This window comes from Schistocerca americana, chromosome 8 (genome assembly GCF_021461395.2).
Source record: "Schistocerca americana isolate TAMUIC-IGC-003095 chromosome 8, iqSchAmer2.1, whole genome shotgun sequence".
NCBI classification, from domain to species: domain Eukaryota; kingdom Metazoa; phylum Arthropoda; class Insecta; order Orthoptera; family Acrididae; genus Schistocerca; species Schistocerca americana.
In genome coordinates, this window is record NC_060126.1 from 262,660,792 (window position 1) to 262,685,906 (window position 25,115).

A 25,115-nucleotide genomic window follows, 5' to 3' on the forward strand; every position below is an offset into this window, starting at 1 on the left:
AGGTACCAAGAATAGGCTATGTATAGAAAGCGAGCGCGGCCGCCAAGGAGGGCTTTGCTGGAGCAAGGTTGCGCAACTCTTCGCTTCGCGTCCTGCGTTGTCCCGCTGCTCCGCGCCAAGGTCAAGGTCAGGGAGGAGCGTAGTGGGCGCTGGCGCTCGTACAAGTACACGCACCGCGGCGAACTGCGCAGCAGCCGCAATTATGCAACCTTGTGCTCTCACACATGGTGGCCGCTGCATAATCCAGCGCTATGCCACTTTCTCCGTTCCAGCCGCGAATGGTCTACGGAGAGATCCGTGTGAGCTCGAACTTACCTTCGTGGCCTTTTCGCGAGATACGTGTACTCTTCTAGGAATATACTCCCTCGGAATTTTAACAGTAAGCTACACCGTGACGCAGAACACCTGCCTTGGAGCACAAATCATTGGATGTGGATGAGCATCTCTGTCACGCATTCACGCTTACGAAATGAACCTGTAACGAAATACGCTATTCTTCTTTGGATCTACTTTATTTCCTCTATCAGTCCTATGTGGTATGCACCCCAGACCGACGAGCACTATTTAACGAGGGCTGTGTAACTCTTTTTGTGTGTGGGCAACATTTCCTGAGGATTCTTCCAATGAATCTGTTTGCCATCTGCCTTCCCTCGATTATTTTCATCTGGTCGTTCCAATTTATAACTTCTAGATATTTAACGGACGTGACTGCTCCCTGTGGTTCATCTGCAGTCGTAGAATAATTGTGCACCGTACACTATATTAGTTTATGTTGAGGCCCAGTTGCCACTACTCACAGAGCTGGCGTGATACCCGCAAGCTCGTATTTTGTTCATTAGGCAGCAATGCGGAACAGTATCGAATGCCTCCCGGAAGCCGAGCACGACATCGACTAGGGCGCCCATATTTACTGCTTCCTGGTTCTCGTAGACGAACAGAGCGAGCCGAGTTTCACACATCGTTGTTTTCAGAGACCATGTTTATTTGTGGACAGGAAATTTTTGGTCTTTATAAATTTCGTAATAAGCGAGTATAAAACGTGTACCAGAATTCTAAGACAGCTTTATTCGGCGTGATGGTACATTTGATGCGATGATACAAAATATTGTCTGTTTCTTTTGCCGTTGGTAATGAATCTGATGGACGATATCTAGTTGTATTAGTCAGAAGCGTTAGCCGTATCCCTATACTGCGCGACGTTCACTATTTCCTACTGATTCTTTCGTGCATTCACACACATGAATTTAACAACTAGTCATCCTACGTATGTAACGCAGAGAACACTGTAGAAAGACTGCTCTGACATTACATTGTTCCGTCGGTGGCGAATATTTCTTCAGCTCGGGCCGGGAGGGAAGAGAAGAATTAGAGCGTCAAGTCTTGTTCATAGTCAGTTCAGTAAATACGTAGGATAGCGAAGGATTTCAGCGTAACGTTATTTTAGAGATAATCTATCAACATTGCTATCAAGTGTTTGAGAGAAACCAGGGGCCACTTCAGTCAAAATGTCAGGACAGAATTTTCTCTGCGCTCTACACTAACCCGAGACCTGCGCCTTAATCACAGCAGCACCTCTCTGAGAACTAGAGGAAAAGTGCATGCTTATTTGGCATAAGTGATTCCTTTGCGGTTGTAACATTTGAACCAACGCATCTTGTATGTAACGTTTGCACACCGACTTTAAACGGACGTTTGTGCATGCCATAGTTGAAAGGCACACGGAATGTTGACGACTTTTGCCTTACGAGGTGCATTCAAGTTCTAAGGCCTCCGATTTTTTTTTTCCGGACTGGAAAGAGAAACATGCGCATTGTTTTAAAATGAGGCCGCGTTCATTGTCAATACGTCCCAGAGATGGTAGCACCGTACGGCAGATGGAATTTTACCGCCAGCGGCGAGAATGAGAACTGTTTTAAATACTTAAAATGACGACGTTTTCCTTACTTGAACAGCGTGCAATCATTCGTTTTCTGAATTTGCGTGGTGTGAAACCAATTAAAATTCATCGACAGTTGAAGGAGACATGCGATGATGGAGTTATGGATGTGTCGAAAGTGCATTCGTGGGTGCGACAGTTTAATGAAGGCAGAACATCGTGTGACAACAAACCGAAACAACCTCGGGCTCGCACAAGCCGGTCTGACGACGTGATCGAGAAAGTGGAGAGAATTGTTTTGGGGGATCGCCGAATGACTGTTGAGCAGATCGCCTCCAGAGTTGGCATTTCTGTGGGTTCTGTGCAGACAATCCTGCATGACGACCTGAAAATGCGAAAAGTGTCATCCAGGTGGGTGCTACGAATGCTGACAGACGACCACATGGCTGCCCGTGTGGCCTATTGCCAAGCAATGTTGATGCGCAACGACAGCATGAATGGAACTTTCTTTTCGTCGGTTGTGACAATGGATGAGACATGGATGCCATTTTTCAATCCAGAAACAAAGCGCCAGTCAGCTCAATGGAAGCACACGGATTCACCGCCACCAAAAAAATTTCGGGTAACCGCCAGTGCTGAAAAAATGATGGTGTCCATGTTCTGGGACAGCGAGGGCGTAATCCTTACCCATTGCGTTCCAAAGGGCACCACGGTAACAGGTGCATCCTACGAAAATGTTTTGAAGAACAAATTCCTTCCTGCACTGCAACAAAAACGTCCGGGAAGGGCTGCGCGTGTGCTGTTTCACCAAGACAACGCACCCGCACATCGAGCTAACATTACGCAACAGTTTCTTCGTGATAACAACTTTGAAGTGATTCCTCATGCTCCCTACTCACCTGACCTGGCTCCTAGTGACTTTTGCCTTTTTCCAACAATGAAAGACACTCTCCGCGGCCGGACATTCACCAGCCGTGCCGCAATTGCCTCAGCGATTTTCCAGTGGTCAAAACAGACTCCTAAAGAAGCCTTCGCCGCTGCCATGGAATCATGGCGTCAGCGTTGTGAAAAATGTGTACGTCTGCAGGGCGATTACGTCGAGAAGTAACGCCAGTTCCATCGATTTCGGGTGAGTAGTTAATTAGAAAAAAAATCGGAGGCCTTAGAACTTGGATGCACCTCATATTTTCGCTTGAAGAATGCAATGTTTTATGACCATGGTTGCCTTTAAAACGAGCGAAGGGAAACATGCGAAGTTAAGAAAGCGCTCCCCAACTTCGGCTTTAATAATTCCGTAAGTGCGTATTGTCATCTCAAAACCTCTTCCCGCCCTCCACTTTTATTTTTGTTTTTGTTGGTGCCTACAATCGTAGACTGTAAACTATTAAAATCACTTGCTGCAACATTTCGTGGCGTGTTCTTACAAAGGTCATCCAACGATCGTGGCCACCTCTTCAAGCATTTCATAAGTTTCTGGAAACAAAGTTTTCAGCAGTTGATAGTAACCAAACGTGTGAATATTTTTCCATGTGGGCAAAGCTCTGAACTAATATATCTAGACATTGAAGCAACCATATTTTTGTTTTAAATGTACATTTTTAACGGCATGCGAGATCTTTTGAAGAATGGATTTTCAGCGTAACAGTTTCATGGGTGCCGGCACATTACCAGCTAGCTGCTCTCGAAACGTCCCATAAGGGCCGATGAGTGGAACGTCTCGCTCCAACGGACGCATCGCCATCAAGACAGTGAAGTGTCATGTGACCCCAATCCATGACAGACTGCGGCGAAGATTGGAATTTAACTTTTGAGTTCTGACGTACAATTATGATCTCGGAGCTCAGCACCTTCTCTCTTCATCTTGCCGGTAAATCCTACCGAATGGTTCAAATGGCTCTGAGCACTATGGGACTCAACTGCTGAGGTCATTAGTCCCCTAGAACTTAGAACTAGTTAAACCTAACTAACCTAAGGACATCACAAACATCCATGCCCGAGGCAGGATTCGAACCTGCGACCGTAGCGGTCCTGCGGTTCCAGACTGCAGCGCCTCTAACCGCACGGCCACTTCGGCCGGCAAATCCTACCGATGAAAAGTTTTGGTCACCCAAGTTTTGAACCAGCTTCCGCCGAATCGAGCGCCACGGCACAAGGCATGAAGACGCCATATGACGGTTGGCGCGTCATCATCGTGTACTTATGTTATGAAGGCAATCATCGAGTGCTTTAATGCACACTCTGAATTATTATTTTATCCAAAGGTGGCTACATAACTACCAGTGTCAGTTTTACCAAAATTCAAACTTGTATTCAAGTCATAGTTTATACGGTTGATCTCGTGAAGATAAGATAGAAAGACGCTAAGTCCGAATTTAAGAGTGATTTAAATAATCACTTAGACGCAAAGCCCAAAGACCAACACTGGGCGTTCGCTCGATGGCTTACCGATGCTGCTGAGGGTTGCTCGCTGAACTCGTTTTTCACTTCTACATCTACGTGATTTCTCTGCTATTCAAAATAAAGTGCATGGTAGAGGGTTCAATGAACCACCTTAAAGCTGTCTCTCTACCGTTCCACTCTCGAACGGCACGCGGGAAAAACGAGCACTTAAATTATTCTGTGCGAGCCCTGATTTCTCTTATTTTATCGTGATGAACATTTCTCCCTAAGTAGGTGGGTGTCAACAGAACGTTTTCGCAATTGGAGGAGAAAACTGATGATTGAAATTCCATGAGAAGATCCCGTTGCAACGAAAAACGCCTGTGTTTTAATGATTGCCACTCCAATTCACGTATCATGTCTGTGACACTACCTCCCCTATGTCGCCATAATACAAAACGAGCTGCCCTCCTTTGTACTTTTTCGATGTCATCCGTTAGTCACACCTGATGCGGATCCCACACCGCACAGCAATACTCCAGAATAGGGCGGACAAGCGTGGTGTAAGCAGTCCCTTTAGTAGATCTGCTGCACCTTCTAAATGTTCTGCCAATGAATCGCAGTCTTTGGTTTGCTCTACCCTCAATATTATCTTTGTGATCATTCCAATTTAGGTTATTTTAAGCCGGATGTAACCGGAGCTGGCTCCACAATCGGAACTACTCGGTTGGAGTCGTTCTGTCCCGCTGGTGGAGCGGAACAATAGATGTCCCTCTCACTTGCGGATACGTCCTCGGCGTCGGAAAAATAGTGCGGCGATTTTGGTGTCGCTGGTCTTTGTGGAGTCTTCTTCAGACCAGCCCGTAAACATACTGTTGTTTACACGCCGTTGGCTTCTGCCGGGTTATGTAACGCAACGTTCCTGGGTGTGCTACAGTAGGGTCCGCAAGCTCTAGCATACAACATGTTATGTGCCATCTGCTTCATTTTGAACGGCAAAGACAAACTGAATCATCTGTTCAGAATGACGTCCAGTTCCATTCTGTTACTATTCCCTTAATGTCAAGGAGATATGATCTTCTCGCAGGACCAAGTCGTGAACGTACTTTCTATCCTAACCACAATATTCGCCAGCTGCTATGGACCCCTGGCATCTATTATCATCAGACCTGCTCTCCATTTGCTACGTTTGAGACTAGATGGGGCGGAATCTGTTGGTATGATTACTGCCACCATTCTGTGATTAGCAGCGACAAAAGATGGACCAGTCTGTACCTTCGTCTCTGCGCTTGCAGAACGGCGTCTTAATCAGGAGAGGCTACACAAACTGCGATTTTGTTGCTCGAAACTATCTGTCCATCGATATCTGACTCTAAATTGTGGATAAAATTTATCCGTGAGAGACTTGCTTCGGAGTGCCCTTGTCCCACTACGGTAGTTAGCACAGTCAAGGAAATGCATACTACCATCAGAGGACGTAGTACACACGAACACTCCTTTGCAACAGTACACTTTATATGTTTTCAGTTTAGAATTGTTATAGATCTAGGTACACTGCTATTCTGCGATCAGGGCCAGAGGAGGAAGCGAGGCCGAGCGGCCTCCGCGCCATCCGCTGGCATGTGACGTTATTTGGATTCTGTACCGAGGGGCATGGGGCTAGCACACTGCTCTCATAGCCGTTGTCTGCACTACAGATCTAGGAGCCGCTTCTTACTGAAGTACTTCTTCAGCTGGTCTAACGAGACTAAGGCACCTCGTTCCATACCTCCCACAAAGGGAAAAACACAGGCAGTGCCGTGAATTGAACCCGGGTCCTCGTGATGGCAGTCACATACGCTGACTGCTCAGCTGCCGAGGCAGTCACTGTGCTAAATGTGGTATTAGAAATCACATCCTGAAAGAACCACATAATCGGACCGAACTTTCCATTTGGCCTTTAGAAGTCGACCGAATGGAAGACTGGTGGTATGAATGGTGTTAATATTCTTGAATACTTAGGAATACGTATTAATATTATTGAATACGTGAAGATAAGCCCTGTGGTAATATGGAAGCAGACATGACAGATTCATCTTCGTGTCTGATTCATACCATACCACAGGACAACTATCTCCTGGCCTTTAACTGATAATTCACAGTACCTTTAACTGTCCGTGAATCTGCAAACAGTAGTTTGTTTCTGTCTCAAGTACTACCCTGTTGGCGAGTGTTTCGGACAACGCCCGTGCGAATTTGTATTCGTGCAGAATCACCTATACCCCCTCTAGATGTTCCCTCACGGTACGAAGTACGCTACTTTGCGTGCCCGTTGGCCTTGGCACTTAAACTAGACAGGACTTATCGAAAATTTCTCCTCCAGTAGGTCAAATGAATCTGACGCTCGAAGTTAAATGTAACGGAACCGAGTAATAATTTTAAAATAGTCGTCTGGTAATCACCGGCGGGAATAAAAGAATGCCGGCCGGAGTGGCTGAGCGGTTCTACGCGCTACAGTCTGGAACCGCGCGACCGCTACCGTCGCAGGTTCGAATCCTGCCTCGGGCATGGATGTGTGTGATGTCCTTAGGTTAGTTAGATTTAAGTAGTTCTAAGTTCAAGGGGACTGATGACCAATCTTGGACGAGTCTGCTTTCCTACGGGCTAGTTTACATCTAGCTGTAATACCTCGATGCGATCTAGACGATCGCAGTCTTATTCATTCGTCATGTGAAGCCCGTCCCAGACGTCGCGCTTAAGAATGGACGCTAGTCAAGGTCGCATTTCTTAAGCTGGCCTTTAAGCCAACATTGCTGTGCGCACTTATTTATGAGCAACTTGAATACCAGGCGCTCTACACGAGTGCGACCTTGACTATCGTTCGCCATATCGTGCGCCGGTTAACGCGCTCTTAATACGTACAGACTGCCGAGTATGCTTTGCAGCCGGCGTTGCCTATGGTTACACGAACAGGCGGATGACATTTCGTGTCGCCGCGCGGGTAAACCTGTTTGCGAAACTGGCCGCCGCGAAGCCTTTTTCTGCCACACTGCTACTAATTACGTTCAGGAAGCTGCACAAACCGGTTATGCAAATGCGCTGCTAAAAACTGAACTGGCTGCAGTGAGCTGGCAAAACTCGTTTTAGACGGTGTACAAGAAAAGCAAAAGGGGACTGCTGCACTGGATGCAAGCGAGGCGTATACCGGCTGCAGAAGGCGTAGAGCAGGGGGGAATCGTAACTGCCAATTCCCCTATCTCTCATTATCTACGTCTGCATACATAATCCGCAAGCCAACATGCGATACATGGTGGAGGGTACCTAGTACCACTGCTTGTCATTCTCTTTTCTGCTCCACTCACAAATGGAGCGAGGGGAAGGAACTGTCTATATGGTTCCGTATGAGACCTGAGTTCTCTTCATTTTGTCTTCTCGTTTCCTAACGCGAGATGTGTATTGATGCCAGGGGGATCGTTCTGCAGTCTGTCACAAATCTCGGTTCTCTAAATTTTCTCAATTGTGTTACGCGAAAAGAACGTCTTCTTCCTTCCAGTGTTACCCATTTGAGTTCACAGAACATTTCCGGAATACTCACGTGTTGATCGAACCTAGCGTAACGTATGTGGCGGTATCCCTCAGAATTGCTTCGCTGTCTTCATTTAATCCGCCATGGTGGGAATCCTGAACACTCTAGCAGTACTCAAGAATGGGTCGCACAAGTATTATGTACGCAATCTCCTGTATAGACAAGCTACACTTCCGTACGATTCTTACAATAAATCGAAATCGACCATTTTTCTCTACAACCGACCTTACCTGTTCGTTCAAATTCATTCGATTTGTTGCGTTACTCGTCCATATTTAATGGGCACGACTGTGTCAAGCAGCGCACGACCAATACAGTAATAGAACATGACAAGATTGTTATGACGTGTGTCAGTCAACCTGCAAGTCCAAAAGTTTAGAGTTCAATCCCATATCAACCCTAGAATTTATGCCATATATGTTAATAGACTCTATATCATTTCTGACAGCGCTTTTCGTACATGAAAAGGGTGCACCCTAATAAATGTTGTTCGTTAAACCCTTACCCCCCCTCCCCCTCGCCCGATCAGTAGTAGTCGGGTAAACAGAGACAGATAAGAACACACCAGATTTAATAGTATCATGCCTTGTAAACCCGCCACGGTTTTCCAGTTTGATGAAAAAGAAAAGAGACGTATATGGACTCCTACACCTGTATCTGAACGCCATTTGAGCAATGCAGTCTTTAAAGAGACGTTTAATTGATAGTGAGTTTGCCATGCTACTAATCCAGATTTCACGAAAAGTAATACACTCGCAAGGATATTGATCCACAATTTTCACCATTGTACTGTAATAAGTTTGAGACTGTGCGGATGGGTATGGCAATAATAGTTGGATGCATGATTGTTGATTATGTGCAATGAATGGGAGTACCAATAAATCAAAATTAATTTTTATTGTTGAAGTTTTCATTGCTGTTAACAGAACTATTAGCACACCACAGTTGCTCCATAGAAAGTGCCATGATCGTTTCCGTAAAATTCTTACAATGATTAAAGCGATCAGTTCCAACTCTAGCTGCACACTTGCAGTGTTTTTCGAATTTCTTTGACCTTTTCTTTTGCATCTACTTGGTGAAAAGTTCTCACGCAGGAACAGCTCTCAACATTAGCAAGTTAAGACGGTTCTTGAGTTGTTAACGGTGTAGAGCAACAAACTGCCGAGAAAGGGGTAGTGTACGTAAAGCTGAAAGGAAGGAAGGTTGGTTGGGGTGTAACATTCCAATGTCGATGAGATCCTTGGAGACGGAGCACAAGGTCGGATGGAACGCGGATGGTGACACAAACCTGCAGACACCTAGCAGTCAGTGCAATGCGACTTTAATTTGGCCGCGGCACTTTTGTGCGATACTATTGAACTTGCGTTCTGGACGAGTAGGTTTCAGCAATCCAAGTTTAGGTTTTTCGTGCATAGATGGTTCCTTTGAAAAGGACTCGAGTTCTTTATAAGTACACAGTGGATAGAAGTAGTTTTACTTGTTTCAATCCATTTACTTAACCTCTACAATCATCACACACACAAGTGCGCGCGCATTTAAGCAGGTGTACCATAGTTTTGTACAACCATTAAGGAAACTCGGAAGACCGATGTGGGGTCTGGGTGTGTAACTCGCAGAAGTCATTAGAGGCTTAGCACAAGCCTCAGTGAGACAAAGATGGGACTGGTAATCCATGTCATTGTCAAAGGAAACATACCAGAATTTGACTCTAGTGGTTTAAGGGAGAGACCGGAAACAAGGGTTCGAGATTTAAACAACGCCTCTCCGGAATACGAGCCCAGTGCTTTAACCACAGCAGAACCTCGAGACCGCGAACTCATGGTACTAGGCTGCAGCCGGCATTCCGCGCCGCCCACGCAAGTTCCTCCCGCACCACAAATAGCCCGCGGGCGATAACACGCCGCCAAATCCTCTGCACAGAGAACACTACATTCTCACGATGCACACTCGCAGATATTTTTCAATACACGTCAGAGCAAGTTTACAGGGTGTGACTCTGTGGGTTAGTGGATGTCATACAACATATTGAAAGATCCAACATTCAGGCGGTCCTAGAATACTTTTTCTGTCACTGATGGCGTGTTTCACCTATAGCAATGAACTGTTAACGTGAAAAATGCCACTTTCCATCGTGTTTGGAGTCCACTTTTATATGTAGGTTCCATTATGACTGACTGGATCAGTCAGTTCGAAAGTCAGAGAAAGTCAAGAGCTACACAATTCCAGTAGGACAGTGTCTTGTAAAACAGTGCTCTGTTCAAACCAACCCTCGGCGTTAGGGCAGCTCAAACTTCAAGCTAATATGAATCCATGACAGTGGAAACTGCATGAAACGGTCACCAAGAAAAAAATGAACATGCGTCTGGAAAACCCATGATTCCCATGCTTGAATTCATTTTATTAAAGCCGTGCAGCAAACTGTCCGGCACATTCCAGTGTACGGTTCCCCATACCAGAGAGTGGAACTGAGTTGAGTATCGTTACGTTGCGCTACGTGACCCTCTATACTGTCAGTCACTCCTCCCAACTGGGGAGTCAGTGTCCGCTACAAGTGCAACTACGCGGCATCCCACAGACGACTATCCTGAAAGCATAAGGAACAACTGAACAACCGGACGAAATATTAGTCACTCCCTCAAAAGTGAGCGCTGCAGACAGTTTACAACTGCTACCAGGCGGTGGTGTGATCCTCCTCTGCTGACGTAACTCATGGCACTGTTGTAGTGTCTGTGTGCAGACGGTTGTACGCAGTCAGCACAATCAGATGGGTCAACGTGAACAGAATGACAAGTGAGTTGTTGTATTTGGGCCTGTCCGTGACCGTATAGTGAAAAAAGTTGTACGATTTGTAGGTGTATCAATGCGAACTACCCAACCTCTCTAGAAGGAATAGTGCACCATCACAACCGTCTAACACAGCCTAGGAAAATCTTAAGCGACAGGGACCTGAAACGAGTGTCACGCCGTGCCAATGATTATCGGATTCAAATGCAACAGAAATTGCTGCTGTCAGTGAATGCGGAACTGTACCAGCCATTTTTCAAGCTAACGTTGCGAAGAAAGTTGCATACAATGGATTCGGGTGCTTCGCAAAGCCCAGTGTTCTCAGTGGCTCATAAATCTGCACGTTTTCAACGGCCAAAACAAAACAGACTGGATAGTACCCGACTGGAGGCGTGTAGTGACCCTCCAAGTAGCGATTTTGCCTCTTTTCAGCTGACGCAAGGGGACAAGTGCACTGATAGCCCAGTGAGGCTATTAACCCGCAATTCTAGAGGGTGCAGTTCAGGCCCGAATTGGTTCTATGATGTTTTTCAGGCATTTTTCGTATCATGAACTGGGCCCACTCATTCATATGACATAATCTAGGATGTTTACTTCAACATTTTTGGTAACCAAATGCTCCTCTTCCTTCTGCATCTTTCGTGACGAATATGTTGTAGGCACTTCCATCTTGCAAGATAACAACAGCCTTCGTCATAAGACTGTGCCAGTACTCAGTCACACCAGTACTTCACCTAATCTTAATCCCAACAGACTATTGGAACAGTAGGTGAAAGGTAGCAGTCAGCATCCCATCAGTCTCGTAGCTCTGCAGGATCCAATCGTCAATGAGTGGCTTCAGCTGGATTCCTAAAGAAACTTCTGGACTCTGTTTCTCGCGCAGTTGAGGCCGTTATCAACACCAGAGGGCGCGTTCCACGGTATTAGCATGATTTTTCCTGAGATGATTAATTTCCTCTCCTGTGTCCTTATGTTCTAATGGGCCGTACCGCCAGCGCCTTTGGGAACGATACTATTATCTGGCGGGCAACTATGTTGTTCGATCTGCAATAATATACTGTTGCACTGTATAGGGCGATAGAATGCAGGAATAAAATGGTCACTGGAATGGAAACAACGCATTTCCGGAAGTAAGTTCCTTAGACGTTATCACTCGCCGCAGTTCGTATACAATATTCTCGACGCGGTCGAAGATGTCGAGAAGAGGTATTTGCAGGTGAGATACAATGGGTGAGTACCCGCCAGGTTAGCCGAGCGCGCTAACGCGCTGCTTCCTGGACTCGGGTAGGCGCGCCGGCCCCGGATCGAGTCCGCCCGGCGGATTAACGACGAGGGCCGGTGTGCCGGCCAGCCTGCATGTGGTTTTTAGGCGGTTTTCCACATCCCCCGTAGGTGAATACCGGGCTGGTCCCCACGTCCCGCCTCCGTTACACGGCTCGCAGACATCTGAACACTTTCGCGCTCTTCCATGGATAACACTAGTCGCAGACCGTTGGGGTACACTAATTCTTTCCCGGGGGGTACAGGGTGGCGGCAGGAAGGGCATCCGGCCACCCCTTCAACTAACATAGCCACATCTGGTAAACCATGCCGACCCTGCGTATCCTCGGGACGAAAGGCACAAGCAAAAGAAAAGAAAGAAAAGATACAGTGGCTGAGTATTTTGCTGTGTGAGCTCTGCTCGTAACCTCTTTCCTACAGAGATATTTTTAGTACAAGTACAAATGTTATTTAACGACATCCCAGAGCTTTTAAGAAGTTTTCTGTGGTGATACGAAATTTGTAAGAGATTGCACTGTATTCTTTCTTGGTAAAAGGCGGGGAATGTGCCTAATGTTATTACGTCAGTCTGCCAACGAAGCGCTGGAGCTCTCTCTTTCCCCGATGTTTGCAGGGAAAACTAGTGAAATTACACTGTAAAAGCAGTAATGGCTTTCCCATTCGGCAATTTCCTGCGTCTGCTTTTAACAAGTTCCTCTGCAAATCGAAATGAAGGTCTTGCCACTATATATCGTAATGAAAAAGCACGTGTTTACATTTAAGACGTCGCAGTTTGTTCACTATCTCGATAGATATGAAAATTACGAGCATTAGCGAAACAGAAAAATAGTTGCCCTTTGTGTCCTAGCGCTTCACGAACGCTTTAACATATTTCTGGTTGACAGTTTCAGTCGGTCATTCATTAAATAACCACCCTGGCAAGTACGTCACCTCAGAGTGCTTCAATAAGATGCTCGAAGATACAGTTCAGACCAATGCAGGGATTAGCAATAGGTTTGAAAATGGAAATGCGTACAGCATTGTGGGCCGGGAGTCCCCCATTCGGGGAAGTTCAGCCGCCGAGGACAAGTACTTCTTGCATTCGACGCCACATTGGGCGACTTGCGCGTCGGAGATGGGGATGAAATGATGATGACAACAGAACACCCAGTCCCTGAGCGGAGAAAATCTGCTCCAGCCGGGAATCGAAACCGGACCTCTTGGCGTGGCATTCCGCCGCGATGACAGCTCAGCTGACGGGGGCGGACAGCAATGGGTTACATCCGTAGAAAATGTGAAGCTATACATTTCATTGAACAAAGAAGTAGAATAAGTTCGGAGTCAGTGCTGCAGAGCTTCAAACGTTAACAACTAGGACACGACCAACAGGAAAAGCCAACTTACCGAATGTCACAAACATCGAAGTTACCTATATTCGTAACCATCGCCACAAAAGCAATACACCTGCAAGTTACGAAACAGAGTTACTAACAGAAGGCAACCTTTTTCGAATTAACGGGCAGCCCACTTCCCGTGTATTGATAAAAATACTATCTGAGATGAGCAAGCGAAATCTTCACATGTGGTACGGCAAGAAATAAATCTTCCAGGGTCGTTAGTGTTTCGAACTTTATTAAACTACGCAGTTGTTAACTGTTTACCCAGTCTACTTCGACAGGGAGAGAGCGTGTTTCCCATAAAGACAATCTAGGGCGTCATTACCTTTGAAAATATCAGCAACTGATGTTGGGTGTTCAGCTGTCCAGAGGGCTTAATAATATGGCAAACTGACTCGTTGCCATACACAGGCTTCTGAGCACGGTATCGAATCTGTTCGCTATTCCAGAATGATCTCAAAAATATCCACACCCTTATTAGCTTTGACACCTAAAAAAATACGAGTTTTTGGCTAGCCATGTAAAAAAAAATTAAGCGAAACGCACTCGACGAACTGTGGTAGTGGGATGAACCTAGTGCGCAGAACTGCCGAGAGATCCTGTTGTAACCTTAGTGTATTGGAGAAACAAGAGGAGTAGTGGAGTGTCTGTAGAGTGACCTTTTGAATTATTAAATGTCATTTTGTACATGGCATTTCCTAATTATCACGTTGCTTGTCTCTGAATTTGGACTTGTACTGAATTTGTACTTGTCACATTGCTTACATATCAGGTATTGTAAAGTCACACTACTTCTCCATTTACTTTTCATTTATGCAAAAAAAAAAAATGGTTCAAATGGCTCTGAGCACTATGGGACTCAACTGCTGTGGTCATAAGTCCCCTAGAACTTAGAACTACTTAAACCTAACTAACCTAAGGACATGACACACATCCATGCCCGAGGCAGGATTCGAACCTGCAACCGTAGCGGTCGTGCGATTCCAGACTGTAGCGCCTTTAACCGCTCGGCCACCTCGGCCGGCCTTCATTTATGCATTGTCCGTTAATGTTATTATGGTTTATAACGTAACTCGTTTATTTTATTGTGATTTGTAACGTTCCATCGCATAAAGTATGGCTTATATTGTAGATATAATTTCCGTTTATTTATTTATTTTTCTTTTTAATTTTTTATATGTTAAAATCAACACGTTAACAATATCAGACGTCGCTGGGAGAGACCGAAAAATAGCTTTAATTGTCCAAGCACAAATCACTGAGGCACATCCAGAACTAGAACGGCTGCGTGAGAAGTAGATGAAACCACGAAAGAAAATTCTGATAAGTATGCTTGATTTAATTTTAAGATGCAGAATGATAATGAAAATGTTTGGCTGCCGTACAGTTACGAATATGCTTAATACTTGCAGTCCACATGTAAGACGTGACTCTTTAGAGAGTGTTTCCGCCATCTCCTCATCTAAGACACTCAAACGGAAGATGGTGCTTCCAAGCAAACAACGGTAACTGTAAATTCTTTAGCAGCGGTGATAGCAGGTCCTTGACAGTAATAGCATGTCATCATCAGTTTACTTGCTGAGGATTCGCTTTGTGTATGCGTACGATCAGTAGTTCCAGAAAGGCCCGGATCTGGATGGGGGGAGGGGGTCGCAAACCGGGATATCTGCCCTGGGTGGCAATTTTATGCGGCGTTAAATTCATATCCTTGAAGAAAAATAAGAACCTTGTTTCACAAAGCGTCTAGCATCCAGCGCACGCTGGCCTGTCGATTGTTCATATGAATTTGAAACGCTTCCCTGTTGGTTTTTGAACATCTTCTAAGTTAATTTCTGAACGATTCATAAGTTGATTTTTGAATGCGTGTGTGATGTCTCTGCCAAGGGAATCCCCATCACATCTAAAAATAAGAAACTTTCCAGCAGACAAAATGGGACGGGGCTATACGAGCTGAGCCGAATAAACCCGAACGGCTGAACGCCAGTTGCTGTTTGTTTATGTGGTTGGTTAGGTGTGCGAATGATCAGTTATTAGCGAAATTCATAGATTCAAACTACCAGAGTGGAAATAAACAAGCTAACAGGAATAACAGGTAAGAAAGATTACATATTATCTTCTCGGTGTATCCAAGAAAATGAAATTTCAGCAGAAAATTGTTTGCTAGATCGCTACACTACCAGTTGTACAGTTCTGGGTTGACAGTCGCTCGAGTTCAATTCTCGGAATAGCGCGGAAAACGCGTTGTACCAACATGTAATAACGCCTTAACGGAGAATAAACGCGGGATAGCTAAACCCGTGATTCTGGAAGAGTTAGCGAAGTTAACCGAAGAATAAGTTTTGACAGTGGCAAGAGTAGTCTAGTAGTCTTTGTATGTCCATCCTCTTGACAGGAGGTCTTTGAGACGACGGTTCAAGCAGCCGTTTGTGTCACATTGCCCTCAAACCGGCCCTGAAGATCGTCATAATGAGAAGTAATTCGGATGAATATCCGTTGAAAGAAAGCAGTTTTATGAAAAGCACCGTATTTCGGTCCACAGTTGACTTGCTTTCTTGCGCAGCATAACCAATAATCAGCACAATGAGAAGAAAACTTCATTCGCATGAATATCTCTACCAGCCGAATGGTTTCCACTCAGCTGCTTGCTGAAAAACAAACTGCATACAGTCACTAGATGCTGATCACTTTTTTTTCAGTTACCAACGCGTTTCGAAGTCTAAACTACATTTTCAGAATCTAAAATGAAACTTTCACTCTACAGCGGAGTGTGCGCTGATATGAAACTTCCTGGCAGATTAAAATGTGTGCCGGACCGAGACTCGAACTCGGGACCTTTGCCTTTCGCGGGCAAGTGCTCTACCACAGAGCTAACCGTGCACGACTCACGCCCCACCCTCACAGCTTTAATTTCGCCAGTATCTCGTCTCCTACCTTCCAAACTTCACAGAAGCTCTCCTGCTACATTTTCAGAGTCTGTATCTGCACTGTAGCCCATGTGAATGGAATTTTGATTCAGAAACTCGCTGAACATAGAAAAAAATTATAAATGTATAAATGCAATGGACGATTTGTTTTTCTTAAATACATAATCTACTGCAAACCACATGCAGGAGCTCCTGCTTCAGTTCAGAAGCTTGTGTATGTGAAGGAACGATAAGGAAGCGCAGGATTACATTCTGCGCACACCGCGCTTTCTCAAAAGATTCGCATTAGGCTCCGCTGCAGATGCAAGGGCTAATTGAGGGGCGTGGTAGGCTCCTTTGCCAGCGAGAGGAAGGTTATTTTCCTACCGCTGTCGGCCGGAGTCGATCAGTGCCGACTCCCCTACCCGCGACTTCCGATACCCCCACCACCCGCCGGCGAGCCGGCACCGCGCCTGCCCCCACCACCGGGCGGCAGCGCCCGGCAGAACCGCGCCGCGCGCCTGGTGGTCAGTGATCACGCGAAGCCACCGGCAGTAGCCGTTCTATATATCGGATGCCGCTGCGAACCGGCCGCTACCATTCCGCGCCAGGACTTGTCTTATACAGGAGCGTAAGAAGCTTGTCGCCCGGTGGACCGTCCGGATAGTGAGTGTGATAGTGAACAGCAGCACACGGTACTGTGTGCGCCGACACCGCTTCGAAACTGGAAGGCCTAACCGCAGACGTTTTCCTCCGGTTTTTGGAGAAGAGGACCTTTCTCAGGCCGCCCGACATTTCTGCGCTGCTGAGCGGAGCCTTTGGTATCGCAGCCACGCAACAACCACTGCAGGCACTCATGGTGTGCCGACTGACAAGGTAAAGATCTCGGCTGCGCCAGTGCTGCTTACTGTTGTGCTGTTCTCCAAACGACTGCTAGAATGTGAATCAGTTGGAATAGGCGAGTTGTGCTTGTAGCCTTCTCCTGCAGAAGCATCAGTCAATGTCGGTTGCAGAGACGTCCCCAAAGTCTGGTTGCTCTTTTAGTAGACTTTTAAATTTTGCCACAGTTACTTGCCAGAACATACGAAATTAATGTTAGATATCGTCAAGGGCCTCGCTGCGAGTTCCGTAGCCGGCACCGTATTGTCCACGTAGACATTTTCGGTGGTGTCATAAACATTTATGGAATTGTTTCATTCGTGTCCCAGTCGTTAGGTTTACTGTACCTCGTCCTCGCCGTGCTTTGTACCAGTTAACTTTAACCCTATCGATTTTGTAGCCAGCAGCGAATTCATTACTTTCGTGACTTCTGAAACGTGGAGCTCTTTACCATTTACCCTCAGACTGGGGAAACCTACAGAAGGGCGGCGTTTTGAGGTATGTTCGTGTTTGTTCTGCATTGCATATTTCGCTGGCATTCAGCTTCAGCTCGTTTAACTCTTGCTGATATTCGTCATTTCACGACACCGCTACACAGTTGCGTATGTAGTGGTTTTGCGGCAACAGCGATTGCGTGTGCATCTGACAGCGTTCCGCAGTTAAAATATTTTCAACCTTTCGTAAAGCTGCTCAGCTACGCTAATTCTGTAAATTGCGTCCCCCCTTCCCCGTAATATATTTATTTTGTTTTACATTAATTCACGCACGCAATTAATTTTACGTTGATTGGCTCAAGATTAGTATGCGAACATAGCTGGCAGTTAATTCAGAGAATGATTAGTGTGAGATGATGTGATCAACCTGAAAACATTTGTGGTGACGAACTGGTGTGTAGTGTAGCGTAGCCTGGGATCTAGGGTAAGTTGGAAGGCAACCATTTGAGTATGGAAAGCCACCAAATGTGAATACGAAATAAAGCTGGTTGTAGCAAATTAATCTTTAGTGTACCCACAGGTCTGTGTTCACAATATATTTAACTCGCTTTTCTGTATAAATTGCTTGGGAAAGTCATATTACGTAATACATATACCTGACAATTTTGGTTCGTATCAGATACCGGTACTGCCAACTATGAAAGATGTGTGGACGACGATGACAGTACGTAACTCTTGCCCAAAGAATATTGTATTCTGAAAATGCAAATGGATTACCTGTTTACAAGTCTTTATACTGCAGATATGTTGATAGGTCGTGTTGTTGACACAGGTTACTAAATTTTCCCAACAAGGAGCAACAAAGGCGCCCAGGTAAATTCCTGATAGACTTTGTCATTTTTCTCTATATATTGTGATTATCTGTTAACTGCGAATGAGTCACGCGATATATTACCACATCGTCAGTATCGTTTCAACAAACTACCGAACTGTAGAATTCCTAATCACGTATCTCACGGTCATCAGATCTCCCAAGGAATCGTTTGATAGTGTAAAGAGACAGTAGTTAAGGGTGCTATGCTTTATGTACACACTGTGCAACAACAATTTCGCCGAAAGATTACAACCGCTCACTACGGAACAGAACGAGAACTCGGCAACAAGCGTTTAGCATACACCGCGATGTATGCCCGGCATCTACCGGTGCCGTTTGGCGTCAGTACTTCCTCGCGCTTCAACAGATGGCAGGCTAGGCTAGATAAGCCCCCTGTTAGGAATGATCACGGCTGTGATTGATTCCTAACCTCTAGGGTCTTTGGTAGCAATTGTTTCTTAAAACCATCGCAGGCGTTAAGTCTTTCATCCCTTATAAAGTATTATTGCTGAGCAGTTTCGTTACAGTCCTACTGACCTAATATGGGGTGCTTTTCTTTAAACTGTATGATATGCAACATCAATAAATGAAACGTTGGAGGGCACTTTACATACGCCATCGATCTTCGGCATTTACCCTCAGTGTACACACACACACACACACACACACACACACACTCTTTTAATATTTTGTTAAATTATATTAGTTATTTCCCAAACCCTGTCCTGACCAAGATTTTCGGACACTATAATTGTCCCAAGGGCAAATTTAGAAGATTATTGTACTAAAAGAATTCCAACTGTAACATTCTTCCGGGAACATATAATACAATTATACCCTAAGTTGTTTGTAGACAAATTCCGGAACTAGAAGTCCCCTCCCGAACATTCCCAGCTGGAACTCCATCTGCCCCTCTACCAGCTCGCTCAACCCTCTGGGCTAGAGAATGGACATTATCATTTTAAAGAAAATGAAGTGAAAAAAGTCGCAGAAATCAGTCTCACATTTTACCGATGGTTGTAGAGATGTTTGCTTCAGTGCTCAGATTGTCAAAGGATAAGAATAGGAACAGTTTTCTCAGAAGTCATGAAATTGTACTCTACCTTTGTGTGGACAGCATTTAAAATGCAAACACTCCTGTCAACACTGATGTCAGGCATATGACATTGTCATTATTATATCTGCAGTTACATGCATAGAACTGGTTTGTCAGTTACAAGTAAATCCTGGCTTCAGAAACATTGTAAAATATGCTTCATCTCTGTAGTTTTAATTTGTCACATATTAAGATTAACTAGAACGAACTTTCATACACAGGCCTAGCTTCAGGAGCAGCTACAGGTTCTTCATGTTTGTTTTGGAATAAATTCAACATGATGCCATACCCTCCCCAGGGAGAGGGAGAGAGAGCGCACTATAACTGTTGCAAGGACAAATTTAGAAAATTATTGTACTAAAAGAATTCCAACTGTAACAAGAATGTTACAGTTGGAATTCTTTTAGTACAATAATTTTCTAAATTTGTCCTACATATAATAAATTTATACACTAAGTTGTTTGAACACATTCTCTTTAGGCTCAAATTTAATGTATGGGTATCAGGCATGTTTTTAATTCATCAAGAGGTTAAAATCAATGCAGCAATATGAAACTAATTTTATGGAAGCATAGGAAATAAGGTAGTTAGTAGCATTTAGTGTAAATTTTGGATGTCAAATGTAGTACAGCTTCAAAGTTTGCTACATATTCCTATCAGAGTGCTGATTTGTAAGTAGTAGCATATGCTGTAAAGTATGTAGTCAATACTGAGAAATCTTTTTTTGTGATTATTCAGTTACAAAAGAAAGTGTTGTATGTGGTGTTTCTGGATGAAGGTGTTTGTGTTCATATATTCTTTACAAAAGGAACTTGCAAAATGTGGAATTATGATATTGTAATACATCAGATTATTGGAGTAAGTTGTCACTATGCTAAATTTGTTGTTTAGGTTGCTGGATCATGCCATCCAAGCGACCGTAGGCAGTCCAGACATCCACATTTATTCTGGAAGCATACAACGGAAGCGCAAGGAACGCCATGACAGTTTCGGCCAAGAGTGCAAAGTAATTAGGTGAGTTGATTAACAGTTCACATCATCATGAATAACTGAAATTTGATCAATGCAAAGGAGATTGCCAGTCACAGTTATCTGGACACTCAAGTTCTGGCCAATTTGTAGGTCCAACTCTGAGGAACGCCCTCTTGAAAATGACACCAGCCACTGCAAAGACGGAAATGCAATTCGCCGTGTCAGCAGTCATGAGGATTTCTCCCTGGTCCATGCTGGACACAAAGCAGACATCACAAACCAAGCCAATTGCATTGCTGTAAGTATAAGTTAGTTTTTTTAAAATCTCGTATGTACTTTGAGAAAGCGCAGAATAAACGCTACAAGAAAAAATATATTGTGGAATAGAAGGGTGCAAAATGGTAGCATTACGTATGGAATAAGGGGTGTTGTTTTTTCATGTTAATGACTGAACTTAGATAAGTAGCTTCCAAAGTTGCAGAAATCTTTACTCATCTTATAATTTATTGTAAATTAACCCATTTTTTTGGTTACGCTGTTGGATAATTTCATTCACCCAGTATTTTTTATTGGAATCGGGTCTACAGTCCTGATAAATTTATTGAATTGGATCAGTATGCAGCTCTTGAACCGTCCTTTCAATTCACTGTTGGCTATTGCGTAATTTTGACTGTGAAACCATTCTCAAGTGACACATATATATGTGGATTATGTAGTGGTAGGCTGGATTTTTACAGATGTGGTACCAACTTGTATGAAAGCATTAGTTGGACAGCATAAGCACAAGTGTAACGGAGTAATTAACTACTTACATCTACAAGCATACCTGCAAGCCACTGTACAGTGTGTGACAGAGGGGTACCCTGTAACACTATTACAGCAATATCACTTGGCTAATTTGTCACAGATCAGTTGTTTTCACCTCTACTCTGCTGATCACAAAATCATCATCATGGTTCTTGTAATCAGTAAATACTGTATTTCTTTGCCATCCGCACATTATGACCCAGCTCAGACTACTGATATGAAGATTGGAACTTACATGGTGGAAAAACTAATTGCAAACAACTTAGACAAAATAGATCACAGTTTTAATGTCCTTCAAAATGGGCACCAGCACTGTGTATAATCCATTGCCAGCACTGTGGAAGTTGTAGGGCACCCTTAGTAGTGCCAGTTTTGTTGATAGTTAAAGTGGAGCAATCTGTTGCATGATGAATCTCTTAACAGTTCTGAAGTGAACACCATGAAGAGAATCTTTCACATTAGGAATCAGATTCAAGTCACAAGCACATCAGTGTGGTGAATGTGGTAGGTGGTATAGCACTTCCCAGCCCCACCAATTGAACGATTCATTACAACTTGTGCCATATGCGTCTGATCATTTCATTCAAAATGATAGATTGACTGAGCAGAAGGTGTCACCGTTTCTTTCTCTAAGCTGTAGTCCAAACTGTGATCCAAATGAACAGCTTAGAGAAAGAAGCAGCAACACTTTCTGCAGGATTTTCAAATTATTTTTCAGCACACTGCTCAAGTGCATAGGGCGCAAATTGTGACTGATTTGTTCAGTTGGTGGGGCTGGGAAGTGTACCACTCACCACTCTCCTTGGATCTCGGTCCTTGTGATTTCAATTCAATTCTTAAGACGAAAGAAGCACTTGATGGCATTTGCCTCAGAAGTGTTACAGAGATTTGTTAGGCAATAGACTGCTCCACCCAAACAGTCAACACAGCTGCCACTGCTAAGGCTATCCTATGACTTGCACATTGCTGGCCGTGGGTGACACACAATCCTGGTGACTATTTTGAAGGACAGTAAAGGCTTGAAACATGTATTTGTTTTGTACAGAAATAGTTGCCACTGTTGAAGTTACAAACCTTGTACATCTTTTACAAGGCCTGAAATTACTAATTTGTTTTCCTGAGTATCTGTCACATATTAACGTTTTGACTCACATTTTATTCCACATTTTAAGATAATGTAATATCATTTAATTAATGTGTTGCAGCGTATTTCTAGTTTGCCGCTACATGAGCGTAACCCAGTTGCTGTGGTCGGTGGTGCAAATGTGCACCAAAAAGGTGGCCACCACCAGGCACCTCCTGCTTCTGCCCCGGCAACAGTCGTGAGTGACGTGTCCGGTAGTGGCAGCACTACTGTTGGTGAGGCAGATCTGTCCGATGACAACGAACACGAGAGGCAACGCTGCAGTGAACGCTTCTCACGCTCTGCCGTGCCGAGGCCGGCAAGGGGCCGTCGCAATCCTGCTCGCCGCCAGCGTCGCCCTGGTCACCATCGCCGTACTCGCCATTCTCCTGATACTGACACTGACAGCTCCTCAAAGGTGGGTGTGCTCAGATAGATTCATTCATTGTTGCTGCACTCCAGTGGATATAATTGTGCTTTTATCGCATCATTGATGCCACAGCAGTCAACAGGTCCCCTTCGTAATATTTGCTTAGGTGAATTTGGACATTCCATTGATAGAATAAGAATTTGATTAGGTTATTGCAAACTTATGGTCGAGAGTATTTCAGATCGCCTGTAAAATATTATTAATAGTGTTTTCTATTCTTCGAGAATGCATACTGCTTTATTCCACTTGTTTCATATCTGAGTTTTGCTTTTTATATTCATTAGCTCATGTACATAGTTTTCATGAAGATTTTCTTACTTCGTGATCAATGTACACATCACGGAAGTTGTAAATTATGCCAAAATCATTATACACTTCGTTAGGCTCCATTGGGCTACCGTAGAAAACTCTCGAGCCTTTTCCTGAAATTCCAGTACTGCAGCATTATTTATTTCTTCTGTAATGTAGCATTGGCTTTGGGTAAACGTTTGAGTTGTGTGTTACTTTTCTTCCTTATGTTGGTCATTGTGTCCATTGAACCAGTTGGCCTCACCAAAAAAATCAATCAATCATTGCAGTGTATGGGGTTGGTGTCACGACACATTCAGTATGGTCTTTAGAGCCTGAGGTTGCATCGATCTGCTGATTTCTGACTCGGCTATCCTGGAATCTCGATCTCACCTTAAATGGGTATCTCTTTCAAGGTGGGCACTTGTATGATTAATAGTCATATTTTTCATGCAATGAAGGTTCAATAATTACTATGGAAATATCAGCACTCTTAGATTTTGTACTTACAAAGGGAGTCTCTCAGCTCGAACTGCAATTTGGTGTTCCAGTTGTATGTTAGAAGAATTATATACCACTGTAATAAGGAGGGTGAAAGCGTTTGTTTTTCTCTTAGTTCGCCCACTATTGGTCTTCAAATATGTATTTGAGGTTCCTCAACAGAATGTATGAAATAAACGCAGAATCGCAATAGACACAGTTGGTGAAAGCAACGTCTGGACAATCCTCAGAATCACATTCTTGAATTGCAAAATTAAATGCCACTTGAATTGTATTCTTGAATTCAGCAACTTGTATGGGAGTATTATACATAGCCCCTTGCTGGAATGTTGAAGCAAAGACCGATACACTGGATCAGACAGCTGGTTATGAATAACAAAAGGCATTTTTGTCATGGAAATTTTATTTCCTAATTTCGTGTTGGTCACTACAGAGAGTCCTTATGGAATGTTACCCTTCTTGCATACCACATCTCGAGAAAGACTGTAGAATGTGCCGTAGAAACACGATTGCTTTGACAGCCAGAGCTGTTACAGAAGACCAACATGTTCACCAGTCTGGAGCGCATTTTGTTGAAGTAAGTTGGAAAACTGCAAGTTTCCAGATACAGCTACAATGCATTTAGGACACTGATAAAAGTGGATTTAATTATTTAGAAATGTTAAATGGGTCTCTGAGAAAATGTTTAAATATAAATTCCAGTTTGAGCTGAAGGAAGCCCCGCATTAGAGTTGTTGCTTGTGAATCTCCAGGTAGAATGTGCAGTTCATGTAATCCCCATTTACTGATTTATAATTGCAGGAAAACGAGGATGAGGAAAGAGGGAACTCACGGTCCCCTCATTTACATCCTGCTGGCAGCACCATACACTATAACTCATCTGAGGATGAGGCAGAGATCACCAGCTCTCATTCCTTCTTACAGCTTCATTCACCCTCTCAGGTAAGAAGAGTTCGTACATTATTAAGAATTCAGTGTTAGAAAACCGTATCATTTGTAATTGCTGATATATGGTGTAACTATTGTTACACTCTAATTACTAATCCAGTTACTTCACTCTCAGAATATTATTGTTTCTTTTTTGATTAGCATAGCACATTATCTTTGTGTGTCTCTTAACTACCAATGCCATGAGACAAGTGAGGTTTGCTCCCCAACATTAAGTTAACTGGCATCACACCTAAGCTTGGTTACTGTTTCACCAACCAATCTATTGAATCAAAATTACAGGAATTAATAGAATCAGGGGTGAAGAAATTGATGAAAAGCAGTGACAAGTAATAATGTTGGGGGAAAATGTTGAGAAATCCGAAACTTCAGTGCAATCAGTATGATCTGACACAAAAGTTGTTAGACAAGGATTCAAGCCCAGCTCTTGTGCTTATTGTAATCAGTCACCTTAACTATTTAGTCCATTCATTTAATTTCAGTGAATTCAATTCATCTGAAGTATATGCATGTACCAGGGTATTACGTGGTCCTCCACCAAATGTGTTGCCCAGCGATGCTGTTTCCACATATGACCCCTTGTGTTCAGAAGTAATGTG

At 44.0% G+C, this 25,115-nt stretch overlaps 1 protein-coding gene across 1 annotated transcript in view; it reads left to right on the top strand.

Moving 5' to 3' along the window:
• LOC124545754 (protein FAM13A) overlaps positions 1-25,115 on the top strand; it is a 109,272-nt gene that overhangs the window by 77,195 nt on the left and 6,962 nt on the right. Inside the window, exons 4-7 of the mRNA XM_047124696.1 lie at positions 20,339-20,461; positions 20,570-20,717; positions 22,432-22,767; positions 24,370-24,510. Of these exons, the coding sequence (XP_046980652.1) occupies positions 20,339-20,461; positions 20,570-20,717; positions 22,432-22,767; positions 24,370-24,510 (748 nt within the window). The remainder of the gene's footprint in view (positions 1-20,338; positions 20,462-20,569; positions 20,718-22,431; positions 22,768-24,369; positions 24,511-25,115) is intronic.